The 18,616-nt window shown below is 37.6% G+C and overlaps 1 protein-coding gene across 1 annotated transcript; it reads right to left on the bottom strand.

Moving 5' to 3' along the window:
- Positions 1-10,944: 10,944 nt before the first annotated feature.
- Positions 10,945-18,158, bottom strand: LOC119422927 (syntaxin-10). The gene is made up of 9 exons (XM_037690340.1): positions 18,099-18,158; positions 17,628-17,703; positions 17,235-17,328; positions 16,592-16,686; positions 15,438-15,500; positions 15,120-15,203; positions 12,480-12,586; positions 11,995-12,089; positions 10,945-11,477 (listed from the first exon to the last, which is right to left on the bottom strand). The coding sequence occupies exons 1-9, from the start codon at positions 18,131-18,133 to the stop codon at positions 11,401-11,403; spliced, it is 726 nt and encodes a 241-aa protein (XP_037546268.1). The 5' UTR covers positions 18,134-18,158; the 3' UTR covers positions 10,945-11,400.
- Between the last annotated feature and the right edge of the window lie 458 nt (positions 18,159-18,616).

Here is an 18,616-nt window from a genome sequence, read left to right as displayed (position 1 = left end):
TCAACATATCGGATATCGACCATATAAGTTTTAACATATCGGATATCAGCCAAAAATCCAATATCGTGCATCCCTACAAAGAGGCGCATCATTCGTGTATAAAACGGCTTTCCAGAGCAGAAGTTCAACACGGTGCTCCTCTCCGATGCTTTAATGTGACCTTTTAGGTTTAAGCTCATTTATCTAGGTGCTTACAAGATGGATATGAGGTGGATAATTGCTGGAGATTTATAGTTTGAGTCACTGGTTTCTGCTTGTTCTGTGGTTCCAAATTTCTGCCCTGTTTTTTGTTTGGTCTTCTATATTAAAAATCGTTGCATGTTGGGACTATTAGCTGAACAAGACCAAATTTGAAGGACTCAGAAAACTGTGAAAGGTGACCAGTAAAGAAAAGGGCCTTTAAATCAACCCCAGTAAAAACAAACTACTGTGTTGTTAAAAGCAATATGTGTAAATTCAGTTGCAGATCAGAGATTTCTTGGATTTATGGCACATGAGAGCTGCTGTGGCATAGTTTTTTTTATATTAGTAACTACTAAACACAGGCAGAAGAATTAAAGACTTTGGGGTGTGTAAAATAAATATTGTCTCCAGGAATGTTTTTTAAATCCAAAGAAAGCTAAAGATTTAGTCATGTGTTGGTGCTCAGCCTAGTTCCCTGCAGGCTCTGATAATGGACAGAACCTCTAAAACGCATTTGTCTTACTTCCAAGAATAACTGCTTATATTTTCTTTATATAAACCTTTTAGTTTTTGTTTTTCTCTTCATTTTGAAGCTGGAGATAAAGTTACGAGCCAATAACCGAGCGCTGCAAAGAGAGGAGTAATTGTCACCAAACAAAGTTTAAACTCTTTTCGGACCCACAAATGCTAAAGAGTGAATGAAGCTGAGGAGTAAACCTCGCCCCCCCAGTGTTAGTCTGTTGATCGCATTGTGTCCATTTTATCCAGGCAAGTTTCTGTCTAAACTTTGAGCAGATCTATTGTTTCTGATACATTTCATTTGACGGTTTTCATTTTTTTATGCCTTTTGTTTTTATGTCTGCTTTATAGTGTACTGTAGTTAAAAAAAAAAGAAGTTATTTTAAAAGATTTGCTACTAATGTTTCATCATTAACGCCTCTACGTAGAGTTGCCAAGTTGTGTAAAGATGATCAACGGTTAACTGTGTTATACTTTATAGAGAAAGAGAACCACATATTTTTGCATCAAAATTGCTGTATGACTGAGGTGCTGTGGGCGGGGAGGGGGTGGGGGGGGGACGATCAACTGCTGGACCAGATGTTTAATTGTTACTGTACTGCAGCTGCTGTCGAGACGGGATCAGGGGTCGACTGATGAACGGACGGTTCAGGCGAACGGAACGACGTGAGCGTCACTTTGTTTTCTGTTTAAACCAAATTTCGTTGTGGATCAAATTGATCTCGGCGTGTTTAGAATCAAATAAAATTGACCAAAAGTAAGTTTACTTGACCTGGTTTTTTGGACCAGCATTTCCTGTTGAGGAATAAGCTACTGCTGCTTGAATGTTTGAATTCCTTCTTTAGACGCCACCTAGTGGCTAAAGCAGCTACTGCAGCTCAAAAAGGTTAAATGGTGACTGGATTACTGCAGTAACTGCTAGTACCACCAGGTGGTGGGATCCCAACAGAAGCTATGATTGTAATCAAGAGTCGATCACTGTATTGATCAGAGCACCTTAACAGCAGAAGGCTGCCGGGGGAGGTTGGGGGAGACAGCGTTTCTGCTATTCGTTCAAATCTGGCACTGCAAACCTGTCCAAGCATCCACAGCTCGTGAGCCCTGATGCCAAATAAAACTGTGAGAAGATTGAAAGATTTCGAGGACTTCCGAATAAATAAAAACGCTTGGAGCTTCCTTCTGCGAGTCAGTCGGCCTGTGTTTTATTCCTGATTCTGTCCCGGCTGCCCAACCACAGAAAGGAACTGAAGTGATTTGTATCGTGTGGAATAGTCTTTTTGTTTTTTTTACGTTTAAAAAAAAGCACCTTTTGGGGAGCGCCTGACTGTCCTGTAGAGCCAAAGCCCCCCCTGCACCTTTCTGAGCATGCTCACTGCATCACTTCCTGTCTGTGTTTTGGGTGACGACTACAGAATTTGAACTTTGGTTGATTTTTTTTTAATTTTTTTTTTTAATGGGGGTGGGGTTGGAACTGTAAATGTGAGGGAGTTTTTTTTAATGTAAGTTTCTTTTTTATTGTTAATGTTTTTACCTTTTGTACTATTATTGCCTTTTTTTGTATTTCATGTTCTTTTCTCTAGACCATGTTTGTTGTTTACTGTAAGATTGATGAAGTTGTACGGATGAAGCTGCCTCCTTCACCCTTACGGGGTGAGGGGTGGGAGGGTTCATTCCAACAGGGTTCCTACACATGACAGAAAAAATAGATTTGAGAGTCCAAAAAAAAGTGGAGAAAACCAAAATTTTTGATCATTTACTTTGGGTTGATCCCATTAAACATTATATTGTTTTTGGACAGTAAGCCCAATTTGTTCCTAAATTTTTCAAATTTTGACCTAAATATGTTGCTTTGCTGTTTATATTGGTTTATTTTTTTCTTATTCAGTCAAAAAAGTAAAATCCTCCCTAAATGGTTGAACAAAACAAAACAAGTGTTGAAATCACACCATTTTGTGGCCAATTTGAAGTGTAAAGGAACTTTTTTTTTTTTAATATGTGAAGCTGACATAACCTCTAAACATAAATTCAGGGAACACAAACATTGCCATCCCATTTGAATTCCATTTCTGCTAACTTCATTTGCTCTGACTTGATTAACTCAGAAGTAGGCCTGTCACGATAAACAATAAATCAATTAATCGCATGATAAATGAATCTTATCGACCTCATTTTTATTTATCGGCTTTATCGTTTCTTCATGTCTCTCACTTTCTACTGAAGACACTGGATGACACAAAGGCTCAACTCTGGTGCTCTTCACTGACCCCTCCTTTTCTCTTTAAAATCCATTTTAACCATCCAAACTTGTGTTTTTGGATCATTAAAAGCAGCTAAGCTAACAGGCCGACCTCGGGGGGGAAAAAACCTCCATCTTGTCGAAGCTCCCAAAATTCACGGTTGAAACCTGTGCCTTTGTGTAAAAAGTTGTTTTTCTCTGGAAAAAGAAGCTGAGAACTTGTTTACTGATTTTTTTTTTTTTTTTTTATTAAAAGCTTTGTGTGAAAAATGGTATGCTAAAGAGCTCAAACCACACTGAGCGACCGCCATTTTTAGAACTGAAAAAAGGAACGAGAGACAGCCCATGTCACGTCAAGGGGCCTCCCTCCCATTTACTGAGAGACACGCTGCTCGCTCCGCCACTATCTATCCTTTGGTTCAAACAGTCTTATACTGCCATCAAGTGGTCAAAAAAAGGTACTACAATCAAAACAAATTAACAAACATTTCTTCTTAAATTTGACAATAATTACTAATTATTGTCAAATTTCAAACATTATCGTTTATCGCAATAATTTCTGAGACAATCACCCAGCAAAATTTGTTATCGTGACAGGCCTACTCCTAAGTTTTCATTAAAAACAGATCTAACTGGAGGGAACTTGGTCTGGTGATAAAACTGTAGGTTCTTCGCTGACTGTATTCATCATGTTTACGAATTAGAAATCGGAGGTTCGGAACAGGCTTGGTGTCGAAAAGTACAAGTTTACCCAGGTTACAATGACAATCAGTGCAGTAGTCCCTTGATTATCGTGAGGTTTACGTTGTGGACACCCCCGTGATAAGTGAAAAACCACAAAGTAGATACGCCATATTTATTTTAGTATTTATTTATATTTTAAGGCATCAAAGTTCATGCTCAGTCCAGGTACAAAATCCAATAATAGTCAGTCAGGTCATATGGACAGTTTCTTTTTTGTGGAAAGATGTTTTGCCCTCTATCCGGAGGGCTTCATCAGTCTGAGGAGTCCCAAATAAACTATTTTTCCCACTAAGCAGTACACTCCTTTAGTGGACCAACCAGTATATTTTAAGGTTTTATAAACCCTTCCTACACTCTTGCAATGTTCTAAACTCTTAAACCTATGTCATTTTAACAACATACCTATATGTACTGCACACTAGCTACTGCAAATATTTATATGAGGAACTCACCAGCCTTGGTCCGGTTCTGATCGGCTCTGTGGCCGTTGAGTACTAGATGCTTTTGGGAAAAGCTGGACCTTCAGAGAACCAGCACAAAACCACACAATGGTCCTGATAGAGTCCAAATAATCCAGAGGGATCAGTATGAAAAAGTTCGGGTGAGCTCCGGAGAAGACACCGGACCTCCAAGCAACGCCTCCCCGCTCGAGAGGCACCCTGGGCCGGCCAGCAGCGCTCAGATTGACCGATGAGGCTGGAAGTAGTTCTGGTCGGGTTTTGATCGGCTCTCTCCATCCACTGTGTACTATGAATAAAGACCAAACTTTTTAGTCGGGTTCAGATCAGATCAAAACTCCCTCCATTTTGGCAGACAGCAGTGGCTGGAAGCACTGTTGAATTCTGGGTAGTGTATTTCTTTTTAACTGGCAATACAGTGTAGGCTTATTGAAAGAAAACTACAAAACGGTGGCACGGCACCTGTCCAAAGTTTTTTTCGTTAACTTTTTATCTGTACAGTCCCAATCACGTGAGTAATATTAAAGATGACAATCGTTGAAAACCCGCGTAAGTCGAACCGCGAAGTAACGAGGGACTACTGTACTGTCTGAAATGGGAGGATGGGAAGTGGCTAAAATGTGAATTAAATCAACTATATGTGGAGTTTTCCCAACACTTGTTCCCAGTTCAACTTTAAGGAACAAAGAGTGTTTTCTTCCTGTGTAGGGACTCTGCTGAAAACCAGGAGTAAAACGTGTCATTACGCATAAAAACCGGGTAACCTAAAAGTGAAGGGGAGCGCGAAGGGAATAACATAAACAAAACCTTGGATTAAGATCATAATACTAAGAAGATGAGGAGGAGGAAGGCAGCTGGATGAAGATGAATCTTTTTAACCTGACCTCCTTCACACAGCTCCCAGTTTCCCTCGCGATCCTCAAATTTTATACTTCACAATCTTTTATTTTTTTTACTATTTCCTGATCTGTACTCTTCTATCCATGTTTGCTCTTTCTGACATCCCCACACACACCAGAGACAACACACACATATTTATAATCTATATACGCTGTATATGTATAAATAGAATCAAAACGGGCAAACCTCTGAGGCGCAGAAGCTTGCGCACACACCTGCGGACTCTCAGGACACGTAGCAGGAAGTGTGTGTGTCTTTGTGTCACTGATGCAGTTTAAAATAAAAATATATACCAGTTTACCTCTGGAGCTCTCAGCCATAGCAGACTTTAATCTCAGCTCTGCGAGCAGCTTCTGAACGGCTGCGGCTGCCGACACAAAGCAGGTTCGCGTGTTTTTGTTGTTTTTCAGGAACAAACAAAGCCGTCTGAATACACACGCCGCAGGGTTTTTACACAAACGGGACACAAGCCGAGAGTTCAACAGTTTTACCTCAGAATCATATTCTACAGAGCAGTGGGAGGGGCGTGGCTTGCACATCACCATAGCAACCATCAACAATTACGTTCCCTAATTATTTTTCTTGTCTCTGGTGTTGTTGGGTGAAAATATCCTGCAGAACTTTTGTTTCCACTATTAACTATATACGTATATAAACTGTACATTACGAAATAGAAGCACTATGAGAGTTTGTTAGATGTGCACTCGCAGCATGAGCTATTCTTTATTATTCTTCATAACCCGGAGACATGAAAGAGGCTAACGGCTTTCGAACATTTATTTAAAAAAAGGATTTAAAAGATGTGTGATAAAATAATGCAGAAGCATCCACTGATGTCAAAGAATATTCCCCAGCCTCACCCCACTCCAGACTAGAGATGCACGATATTATCGGCACGGTATCGGCCGATATTAGCGATAAAGTTAAATATCGGACATCGGCCATTCTATCAAAATAACTCACAGATATAAAAGGCGTTTATATAGTATTATTTTCAGCCCCCTTTTTGGCATCTGCATTTGGTAGCAGGTCAAATTGACAAAGACCATGCAGAATAATGTATTTTAATTCCACAGCAGAAAAAGCTGTGTAGTCTCTGTAAGTAGGTCTAGGGAAAATAATATCACTATTGTATCGGATATCGGCCAAAAATCCAATATCGTGCATCCCTACCCCAATACCCAGCTCCTATCCAAATATTTGCTCCCCCGTGTTCATGCCAGTGTTTCCCCTTCATGTGTTTCAAGTGCCAATAACTTTGTGAATTCCTAACTGTGACCCAGAGATAAAAAAAAAATAATAATTGCACATTAACTACTGTAAAGAGCAAAAAATAAATAAAAGACTGAGGGAAAAAAATCTGAATATCTTAATAAAGGTTTGTAACAAAAAAATGTCTGACCTTACTGCTCTGTTTTGACTTTATTGTGTGAACGTTTATGAAGCAGTCACTCTATTGTGATCCATTTTTCTTCTGTATGTTTTCCTGCGCAATTCTCGTCCGGCAGTTTTCAACGAATCATAAATCAAAACGTCCAGGAGAAGAGTGCTATGACTTTTGGTATTGGTGCAACTTTAGCTTTTTGAAATATTTAGCTTTTTCTGCCATTTATTTTCTTATAGAAAATGAATTGAGCTCATTTTACATCCTTCAAATGTTTAGCTCTGTTTACAATCTTTTACTGCTGCTTTCACATTTTGTTCTGGTTCAGCTTCTTTGTGCATATTTAAATATTTTTCAGCTACCTTCAGCTGTTTTGTGCTCCTTTCAGATTCTTTCTACTAACTAAAACATTTCTGTGCTCCTTCTAACTTGGTTCTGACAATTTCAGCTTGTTTTGCTCCTTTCAGCTTATTTCTGCAAGTTTTCAGCTTTTTCTGCTATTTCAGCTACTATAGCCGTTTTTATGCAATTTAACATTTTTCAGCTAATTCCACATTTTGTGCACTCATTTATACTTTTTTCAACCTAATTCAGCAAATATGTGCTCTCTGCACTTCCTGCTGGGAATTTAAGCTCGTTGCTTTTTTTAGCTACTTTTTGACTGTTTCTGCTCATTTCAGCACTTTTCAGATAATCACCCGCCCATCACCCGTTGGCCACAGGACTGGGGATGAGCACAAGTTTACCATGACTCTAAAAAGGGAACAAAGAGGTAAAGCAAATGGAGTGACTAATTGGAACCGGCTGAGTAGGTTTTTAACTGGGACTGGATGGGAACGTGATCAAAACAATAACGGTTGGACAAGTGTGCACACGAGACCTACAGCCATATTCTAAGTATTTTTAATGGGAAACACTACCCAAAAAAAAAAAGCTTTACAAACGGACGTGTGTAACAGAAGGATCTTCGTTTGGATCAATGTTTTGCCCTGAACTGAGTTTATAAACAGAAACACAAAGAGAGACGCAGATGAAATAATCAATTTGACTTTGAAGACGTTTCAAACATTGAAGCTGGAAAATGTAAAATCACAGCCCGGTGAAACTGGAGTGAAACAAAGCTGAAGTCTGGAAAAAAAACATGGTAGGTCAACAATGTCCGTTCCTTAAGAGTGATTAGTCTGTTTTTGCTTTTAGGCTTTTCAAACGGTTACAAGGTCTTTGGTTATTTACCCCTAAAAGCAGCTTAGTCAGCATTCACACTGAGATCCTGTTTCCACTTCTAAATTCTTCCGTACGTTTTACGGCGTCTTTCTCGTTCCACATTTTTTGTGCTATTTCATCAAATCGTTTATCAAAAAGTTCAGCTCATTCAGACGGGTGCTATTATGACTTTTGGTGTTGGTGCAACTTTAGCTTTTTGAAATATTTAGACTTTTCTGTCTTTTTTTCTCATAGAAAATTAACTGAGCTCATTTTACATCTTCAGACCTGTTTACAACCTTTTACTGCTCCTTCAACATTTTGCTCTGCTTCAGCTTCCTTGTGCAAATTAAACTCATTTTCAGCTCCTTTCAGCTGTTTTGTGCTCGTTTCAGATTTTTTCAGCCAACTAAAACATTTTTGTTTATTCCAACTTATTCCTGCTAATTTCAGCGTATGCTTCTTTCAGCTGATTTCTGTTTCAGCTTTTTCTGCTATTTCAGCTACTATTTAGCTGTTTTATGCTAATTTTAGTTTTTTTTTTCAGCTAATTCCACATTTGTTGCACTCATTAAAAAAATATTCAACCTATTTCAGCAAAAATGTGCTCTCTTCTTCCACTTCTGTTGATTCAAGCATCTTTCTGCTATTTTAGCTACTTTTCAGCTAATTTCAGCTTTATTCATATAATTTCCACTTTTGTGCTCATTTCTGCTTCTTTCAGCCTAATTGGGAAATCGTCTTCCTTCTGCTTCTGCTAATTTACGCTTCTTCTAACTTCTCGTTTTTTTTTATTTATTTTTTTTAGCATTTTTAGCTAATTTAAGCCGTTTTCAGATCAATTCAAGGTTTTTTGTGCTAATTTCTGCTACTTTTAGCCTAATTAACTTATTTATGCCAATTTCAGCTTTGTTCTGCTAGCTTAGGCTTTTTCTGCCATTTCACTACTACTAGCTGTTTTTAGCTTTTTCAGCTAATTCCATATTTTTTTAGCTAATTTCAGCTCTTTCCACTTCCTACTGTTAGTTTAAGCTTCTTTCTGCATTTTCAACTACTTTTCAGCCTTTTTTTATAGCTCTTTTCCTAATTTTGGGTCATATTTCTACTTATTTAAAACTAATTCAGCAAATGTGTTTTTTCTATGTTCTACTGCTAACTTAGGCTTCTTTCGTTTCTGCTACATTTTAGCATGCTTTTAGCTAATTCCAGCCGTTTTTCAGCAAGTTCTTCAACAATAAGCATTTCAACTGCATTTTCGCAAGCTAGTTAGGATCACATGACTCCCATCCTAAGCGCTTTATGTTGCTGTAAAATGTCGTACAGCTTTTTAATTTTTCCATTATTTACCAGTCGTCCTATGAGTGTTATTTTGTTTCTGCAGTTCCATAAAACTATAAATACACAGATCTCCTGATGATTGTCAAGTTATTTTCAGAACTGCTTTCAGTTCATCGAGGCACCGGGGACCCTCACTCTGCTCATTCCAGCTAAACTAAATGCAATTTCACCTGATGGTTCCCCTCTCAGAGCAGCAAGAAAAGTGCCTCTCAATTAAAATTCACTTCAGTTTGGTGAAAGCTCATCAAATAAATACAAGAAAAAAAAATCACAGACGGAAGGAATAAAGCCAGAATACTGTATTCATTCAAACATACAGGTCAGCCATTTTTACAAGTTGCTTCCACGGTCATCACTTCACGCAGCATATTAAAGGAAACCTTACATAATTTCTGACTGCTGTTTTCAAAACATCAGTGATAATCAGCTCTGTCTGAAATGTGTCACAAGATAAAACCTGTAAACTTCAAGAGTTACTAGATGTGGTGAATTGATGGTAATGTGTAATAAACCTGACTTTTGGCACGTTCAGTGAAGATGTTCACTTTCATCAGTGGTTTTGAACTAATGACAATATTAGTTCTTCAAACCCACTGTTTTAGCATAAAACCTGTAAAAAGCATTTTCATGTTATAAACTTACAACAGTTTGTGTATCTAGGATTTCATTATAGACACAACATACAGGTGTTTCACAACACGACCTAATGCTGCTAATAAACAAGACAAAGAGTTTACTGCTTGTAATACTAAAAAAAGCAAAGTCCATTTTATTCACAATTTTACTTATTTAGGTACCATTAATGAAAATAAAATACAAAAAGGCTGGTTTTATACATTAAATAATGGCGTCTTCCTAATCCAGATGTCATGGTATAACAGTAGAACAGATGTAGTGGTACACGTAGAAATGTTCAGCAGCAAGCATAAAACACTGCTGTTGAAAAATTTACTCATACTTTCAGCCACTTGCAAAGTGGCAACTACACTCTGGATATATATATATATATTTATTTTAATTTTAAGTCAATTTTCTCCACCAAAAAGTGCAGGCTTAAATATGTAAAAGCACTTTAAAGCGCACAAACTAGAAGAAATAAAACACAAATGAGCTCAGGCAGTGAGGACTCTGTACAAACCAAACATATTCTGCCGTTAACTACTTTGGCAGGCGATTGCACCATATTAATGTTTTTTATCTCAATAAATCGTTTAAAGAAGCATTACACCAAATTAACAGTATGAAAGTATTTAAAGAAAATCTCAGTAAAGCAAATTTGTTCTTCAACAGCACTTAAACGCGCCTCAGTGTCGCATGGCTCAGGATGGCCAGCAGATGGCGCTGCGAGCCTCAATCTGAGCAGCGCGGGGAGACATCTTGCCCAGCAACTATTCCTCCTCATTAGCTGCAGCTTTTTAACAAAAGAGGCAAAGCCATTCGCTCCGAGCCAAGGAACAAAGCCCCAGCCAATCGTGTGAAGGCACGCGAAGGCATCAGACTTACAGACTCGTCTCAATTAGGGCAAAGAAATTAAATGATTTAAAAATAAATCTCTGCTGCAAGAATCTGCACTTCGAAAAACATCAGCTGATGAACAAAAACGACATGTGTGATGGGTGACTTCATCTCTGAGCCCGCACGTTTCATGTTTTCACCACGCGCACGTTACAGCGACAGTTTCCAGCAGCACTTCCTCCTCAGCTCTGAGCTGTTGATCAGTGAAATCTGCTGCGTCGGACTACAAAGAAAACTCTGACGCAGCCCGACGTCTGGGTCCACTGATCATTTAAAGAACAACTTACAGCCCAAGTCAAACGCAGGCACGTGAACATACTGCACATCTCAAAAAAACAGTATAAAAATATATTTAAGGCTTCACCCCCGGTCCTACCGTGCAAATCCTGAATTAAAACACGAGCAGAAACGTTCTTTAGACTGGGCACTTAAAATGTTCTGTTGGAAAAACCATTTCTCACCCAAGAATCAAGTTTCATAAACTGGTTGATATAAACATGGGCTGTGAAAACTTACTCCTTCTAATCTAATATATTTTATATCGAGTACTCGGTGGGCGTGAATTCAAATCCTAAACTTTTCAATTGATTAGAATTAAACTCAAAAATGGCTCCATTTACTAAACTTGTTTAACCCTTGCCTGCCCTCTCATCACATACCAGTTTCCAACAGTCACTGCAGCACACCAGTATGAGTTCCCTCACGTTAAGCTCTGCTGCTGAGAGGAACCTGGGTTTTTGTCGTGTTCCCCCCCCACCCCAAATGGATTCATTCAAAGGCAGAGAACATCGCAGCCTTTTCTCTGCAGGCTCCTCCTTGGAGTGTGTAAATGGAGTTACTGAAGGGGAACAGGACGTACGTCTTCCATCTTTATCTGTCCGTTCAGGGTGAACATCGCTGGAGGTCAGAGGTCAACAACATCAGAGAACACAGAACAGGATGAGGACCACAATCATGACGGCAACGAGCACACCGATGGCACACCACTGTCTCCGACCTGAAGGGGGAAACAGGACATTAAAAAAAAAAAAAAAAAACAGTTGCGCAGATTATAATTTTATATTTTTTACGCCACATTAACATATTTTTTAAACTTCAGAGACTCAAGTCCTCACATGGAGACACTCTGCATCAAATTATTTTATTAGATTCAACTTAGCCCTTGAGTCTTCATTCAGGACTTTTTTCTTTTTTTTTTTTTACTTTTCAACTCAATTTTTTTTTTGATTTACTAATTGTTCAAAAACAATATAAACAACAAACAAAAGCGGTTATTCAGAAAGTTACAACAAAAAATAAAATCAGTTCAGGAGGATCGACCTCCAATTAAAGAAAAAACAAAAGCTAACGACCAGAAGTGAATTAAATTTCTGACATGCAATTTATTAAAGTGCTTTTATGTTTTAGTTCTGTTGAACTGTGGCGCAACAGATGTGACCGTGACTTTTGTGTAGCTCATAACAATTTGAAACAATTTTAAAAGAAGGAGCCAGGCTGCGTGTGCGCTCACTTACTGCTCGTCATGTGAGACACTTTCTCCAGCTTCTTTAGGACCGAGTCCATGCGGGACGACGTCTGATCCATCTCGTCTCCAAAGTCCTGCAGCATGCTGAACAAACGGTGACACTCAAAAACAGCACTTCTGACATTCAGAGAGTCACATGGTCAAATACTAAATGTTAACAGAAGCTTTACTTTTCACAAGTGCAGTAGTCCCTCGCTACTTCACGGTTCGACTTTCGTGGTTTTTCAAAGTAAGAGTGGACATGACGCACAACTGGCTGGTTGATGGATGAGCCACATGAGCGGCACGGATTATTTTAAATCAATCGTTTTAAACGATTTAGCACCTGTGTGCAGCCCACAGGTGCAGGGAGAAGCTCCCTCTGCAGCCTGTCATGATCTCCTCTCTGCCACACGCACATTTCTCCCTCCGTAAAATAAAGAGAGGATTTAAAACAAGACACAAGTGAAGAATCCTAGAAGCATGAACACTCACACAGCTTGCTCGTCGAGCTCGTCCCCGATCCGTCCAGACATGTCTTTGAGGACTCTAATGCTGCCCGTCACCAGCTCCAGGTGCTCGTCCTGCTCCTGCATGATCAGCTACACACACACACACACACACACACGTTTCCATTCCATCAGAGGACATAACTTTTTGCACGTGCAGCAAATAAAACAATTTAAATAAGCATTTTAAGAATGTTTTGTCATAGGCTCATTCCAAACCTACACTCAACTTTAAATCAAGAATTTACTTGCCCAAAAAATATTTTTTAATTATAAAGTTTTGATTCACGGCACGTCCTCTAGTATAACCTGCATTACTGACCCACTGTAATGTTTTAACTTAAGAGATTTAGCCGGTCTACTTCTTTCAAGGAGAGAATCAGTTTTTTTCTGTGTGTATTAAAACCACAACCATGACAGGATGTGTGATGATGGGTTTGCATTATAAACACTATGGTTAACACCCCCCCCCCACACACACACACACACACACACACCCAACACAGGAAGTAAAAACCAACACTTCATCCACCCTGACACTGAAAACAATCACTCACTTCCTTCAGTGTGAAAACACTGTATATATGTACAGTAAATCCTCACAGTAGTTGGAAAAACCAACATTAAAACTAAACCCGACCTGCGTGGACTGAATTTATACATTTTTATCTCCAGTTTTTTTCATGCTTATGATTTGGTGCAATTTGTTTTTTCTATAATGAGCTTATTAACTTTTTCATTTCCCCACTGTAACAAAAGTATTTAAACAGGATTACATAATTTTTGAAACGTTGTTGCCGTTTGTCTACTTTAAACGGAGTTTCACATTTTACATGAAATTCTGTATGAAAATGAAATTTAACTGTGTGACTGTTTATGAAGCATTCACACTTCGGTGGTTCATTTTTCTTCGGTACGTTTTCAGCATCGCTCTCATTCCACAGTTTTTGTGCTATTTCAATAAATCATAAATCAAAACATTCAGCTCTTTTCAGGACAATCCTGCTATGACTTTTGGTATTGGTGCGACTTTAGCTTTTTGAAATATTTAGCCTTTTCTGACACTTTTTTCCCTCAAAGGAAATGAATTGAGCTCATTTTCCATCCTTCAGATCTTTAGATCTGTTTACAACATTTTACTGCTCCTTTCACATTTTGTTCTGGTTCGGCTTCTTTCAGCTTCTTTGTGCAAATGCAGCTAATTTCAGCTGTTTTGCGATCCTTTCAGCTAACTAAAATATTTTTGTGGTTCTTTAACTTATTTCTAATCATTTCAGCTTTTTATGCCCCTTTCAGATTATTTATGCAAGTTTCAGCTATTTCTGCTACTTTTTAGCTGTTTTATGCTAACTTTAGCTTTTTCAGCAAATTCCACGTTTTTTGCCATAATTTCAACTTTTTTCAGCTTAACTCAGCAACATTGTGCTCTCTCCACTTCTTTCTGCTAATTCAAGCTTCTTTCTGCTTTTTTAGCTACTTTTCGGCCATTTTATTTTTTGTTTGTTTTGGTTTGTTTTTTTTGGCTAATTTCAGCTTTTCTCAGGTAATTTCCACCTTTTTTGGGTTCATTTCTGATCCTTTCAGCCTAATTGGGTAAAATTGTGCTCTTTATACTTCTACTAATTTGTTTGTTCTACTCTTTCAACTACCTTTTTAGCTAATTTCAGCCATTTTCTAATAAATTCAAGTTTTTCTTGATAATTTCCGCTTCTTTCAGCCTAAGTAACTTCCTTCAGCTAATTTCATCGTGTTATGCTCCTTTCAGTTTATTTCTGCTAGTTTCAGCCTTTTCTGCTATTTCGGCTACTATTTAGCCGTTTTTGTACTAAATTTAGCTTTTTCAACCAATTCCACTTTTTTGTTTCAGCTCCTTGCACTTCCGTCCAGTAGTTTAAGCTTCTGCCTTTTCAGCTACTCTTTTTTTTTTTTTCGCATTTCAGCTTTTTTAGCTAATTTCCTAATTTTTGGTGCTAATTTCGGCTTATTAAAACCTAATTCAGCAATTATGTGTTCTTTCTGCTTTCTTCTGCCAATTTAGGATTGTTCTTCCATTTCAGATACATTTCAGCACGTTCTTAGCTAATTTCAGCTGTTTTTTGTTTTTTTTGCAAGTTCTTCAGGAATAAGTATTCACACTGCATTATTTTCCACAGGAAATGCAATTTCTCTAGTTTTAAATGTTTTTCCACACCAGTGCATAACTAAATTACCATGTCCAATTCTCTTATGGTCCATTCAATGCACTTCAGTTGGCTAATGTATATTTATAAGATAATTTAAATTGTGAAATCTCCTTGGTGCTTGAACACATTTTAAAGAAGACTTGCATGTTTTTGTTTTAAATAACCCAACCCCCATTCATTCCTTTTCCTTCAACACACTCGTTCCTTCCTGCACCCACTCTTCATCTCTCTCTCTCTCTCTCTACCTCTTCATCTCTCTCTCTCTCTCTCTCTACCTCTTCATCTCTCTCTCTACCTCTTCATCTCTCTCTCTCTCTCTCTCTCTCTCTCTCTCTCTCTCCCTCTTCATCTCTCTCTCTCTCTCTCTACCTCTTCATCTCTCCCTCTCTCTACCTCTTCATCTCTCCCTCTCTCTCTCTACCTCTTCATCTCTCTCTCTCTACCTGTTGTTGTTCCTGTTGCTCCTGAATGTATCTGGAGTTTGCAGACACCAGATGAGCTTCCAGTCCCGTTGATCTGTCCTGCCCCTTTAAATCCAGCAGCGCCGGTAAAACACACAGACACACAAAACACATAGTTGACACATTTGAACATAAAGACACTTTTGATAATAAAGATAAATTAAAAAAAAAAAGCAGATCAATTGGTAGTTTTGGTTCTTTTGTGATAGTATTGTTAGACGGGTTTCTTTCTCTGTGTAACATTACAAGTATATTTATGATACCATGAAGTGTATATTTTGTGTTAAAACGTTTACTGACCTGTTTGTTCTTCTTCTCAGTCTGAGCTACAGCAGAAGGACTGGATAACTGATCTTTCATCTCCTACACAAATTAAAAACTATTTACAATGTGTCACAATAACCAGAGAAGTTATTTACCCTGGCTGACTCTAGACAACCTCTTCATTTATTTATTGCTTTGTCAAAATCACCAGTCAGCAAATCAAACAGTCAACAAGTGTTTTGTTCACTTTCAGCAAATTGCTTTGGTTCAGTTTCAATGACTCACCTCTCCGCAGGTTTATTTTAAGAACGGTGCCTTTGCTTGAGTTATTAACTGACTCATATTTTCTATTGTAGCTGCAGTTTAGAATGTTTTTAAAATTCATTACAGTAAAGTATTTTGTTTATTTTTTTTTATCTGTGGTGAAAACAAATATGAACCCACACTTCAGGTCAATTTACAAATAAATAAATAAATAATTATTATCTAAATAATCTGAAGCAGCATCAGATTCTTGGCTATTGTCTGTTGTTAGCCATTGTACCAACGCTCAGTTTCATCACTTCCTGTTACTTTGAATGAGAATATCTCAGCAGTTGTTCATCTCAGCTGTAGAGAAGTCTTTCACAATATATTATTAATGTGATCTTTCCAAAAATGTGTTCTCATTTATCACAAATAAAATGTCACAGACACTTTACAAAAGTGTGTTTATCAGTAACAATCCATTTACCAAAATACAAGCCTTCCTTTACTGATACAGTGGCCTATAGATACTGGAAACCTACATGTGTTTGGTGTGAAGATAAAACTTTAAAAATAAATATAAATAAATCAAAGTTATTTGCATCATTAACAGACTACATTTGCATGTACAGCAATAGTGTAATCAATCAAAATGTTACTCTGTCAAATAAATATTTTGGCTACCTATAGCCATAATCCAGTTTATTAATAAACTGTTTCATTTTAAAAAGCACACATAAACTGCTGTAAGAGGAGTATTGTGAAGCAACTCATCTAGTTCTTTGTAATTACATATAGTAATGTTTTTCATCATTGTTTTATCAAAGTGCTGATGAAATGTTGAGTTCTAACGTCATGTACCGCTGACTATTATATTAGAAGATTTTGCCTTCTTGTTCGAGGACTACAGAAATACCCAATAAAATCTGTATCAATAGAGTTACCTGAACAGACTTCCTGGTTCGCTCCACAAAAGCTCTCCTCTCTTGAAGTTCATTATCCCCCAGTCTGAACTTCCCTGGGTTTGACTCCACAATACCTGAACCAGTCAAGGTTCCAACAAAAATGTCGGCACTGTTTTAAAAATATCATGTGCTGCAGAAAAAGTCAACATCTGCCCAGAAAACAAAACTACAGAGAACAATCTAGCTGTCATGATTATTAATAACAAACATACATAAAACATTTGTCCACTGTTGTCATCACTCTGTTGAAATCAGGTCTCTCTTGTAAATGAGTCCTCGAGGCTTAATGGGATTAACCTGTCTAAATAAAGGTTGAATAAAAAATACATTTTAAAAAGAAAGAATGTGTTTGTTTTTCCTGTGCATGCAAATTATTATAAAACTGCATGTTTACATAATATGCAGTATGTTTCATAACACAATAGGATGTTTAGCATTATAAAGGTTCTGTTACTTCTCCTGGTTGGACATTCTATCATAAGAATATTAACTAACATTTATATGTATTTTTGTATAAGTGTGTCAAAGCACTTGTATGTTTTAAAAAAAACACTGACAGTCATGGAACACATAGACTTGAGGGGAATTAAAGGTTTGAGATTTGTTTGCAATGAAAAGATACTGATAGTTTCACTGAGGTCCTCCAGGTCCCAGTCTATGGCCCTCAGACAGTTCCTCAGCTCATTGGCGCTCCAGTCCAGCTCATCTCGACTCACCTGAGAAAGAAACCCAGACGCTCACAAACGATGCCTGCAGTTTCATCTTGCTTTATAACTTGTTAAAAAATTTATTTTTGGTGTTCTGTGATTTTATTTTATTGTACACATTTCAATGGTGATTGGTATGCTGTTAGTAAATGAAGCAGATTTATCCCTGGCATGCATAAATTATGTGATACAGATCCACACAGACACATATGGCAAGAAAATAAGGCATCTAAGAGAAAACTGTTGGACAAAAAAACCCAATAATAATAATCCAATATTACTGTGCAATCATATCACTGTCCTCTCACCTGTGTCCCATCCTGTAACAGTTCTTCCCATCTATCAAACAGAGTCCGAGCACGAGAGAGGGCCTTCTGCACCTCCCTGGAAACCAAACACACACAATAAACAGTTCATCAACTACATTAGATCACGTTTTACTGAGCTGAGCGTCGCCCCACGTCGTTGAATGAATATATATTTTTATTCTTAACAACAAACTTTCAACATAGCCAAGATAGTTTCTGTGAAAGCCAAGTGAAACGAACAACTCAAACAGAACCTGAGATTGTGTATGCCGTCTTTTAACAATCTCTGCACAAGTCAACACACGGTGGTGATGCTAGTTAGCTACAGTTAGCCGCTGAGCTAACTTTCCCAAGATAACTTTAAGGAACACAACAATTTATAGTAAACATAAATAAAAACATTGCAACATTTTTTAGTTGTTAAAATGAACATAGAGCCGGTTGTTTAGTCCAAATTTCTTCATTTCTCACCCCTTCACAACGAAAAATGGATCTTCTATCGACATTGCTTCCTTCCTGAATAATAAATGCGCATGCGCAGGTTTTGAGACGTTCTCTTTGCACGTAAATGAAAAATGCACGTAAATACGTCACATCTGGAACAGTTCATTCTGTTCAGACGTGTTCTGTTCCAAAAGTAACACGGGCCTTTGGAGCGTGGAATGAAATCACACACCACCTTTTCCTACTTGAGCACTTTTGGAAAAAACGAGAGGAGGAAAAAAAGGGAAACTAGGAGACACTAATAAACAAAAACAATGGAATTTACTTTATTGTAAAAAATAACAACAAAAAAAAACTAGGGTTGATTCATGATATGCAAACAAATTAAATTTCAACACTAATTTCATTGTTTATTTAAATGTTCATTGAAAAGTTGGTTTTACTTGCACAAATAAAAATAGAAACATAATATAAAATATAATTAGTAAGAAAAACTATAAATGAACCCTATATATAATAATAATATAATATAAACTATAATAATA

Source organism: Nematolebias whitei, chromosome 16 (assembly GCF_014905685.2).
Source record: "Nematolebias whitei isolate Nwh7 chromosome 16, NemWhi1, whole genome shotgun sequence".
In the NCBI taxonomy this organism is placed as follows: Eukaryota; Metazoa; Chordata; class Actinopteri; order Cyprinodontiformes; family Rivulidae; genus Nematolebias; species Nematolebias whitei.
This window is presented reverse-complemented; position numbering and strand designations above follow the sequence as displayed.

Excerpts from the sequence above, each read along its gene's own strand:
- LOC119422927 (XM_037690340.1), bottom strand. The coding sequence starts at position 18,133 with ATGTCGATAGAAGATCCATTTTTCGTTGTGAAGGG. Across the intron at positions 15,501-16,591 it reads GAACCAGGAAGTCTGTTCAG|GAGATGAAAGATCAGTTATC; the intron begins GTAACTCTATTG and ends TAATTTGTGTAG. Across the intron at positions 12,090-12,479 it reads GAGCTCGACGAGCAAGCTGT|CATGCTGCAGGACTTTGGAG; the intron begins GTGAGTGTTCAT and ends CCGTTTGTTCAG.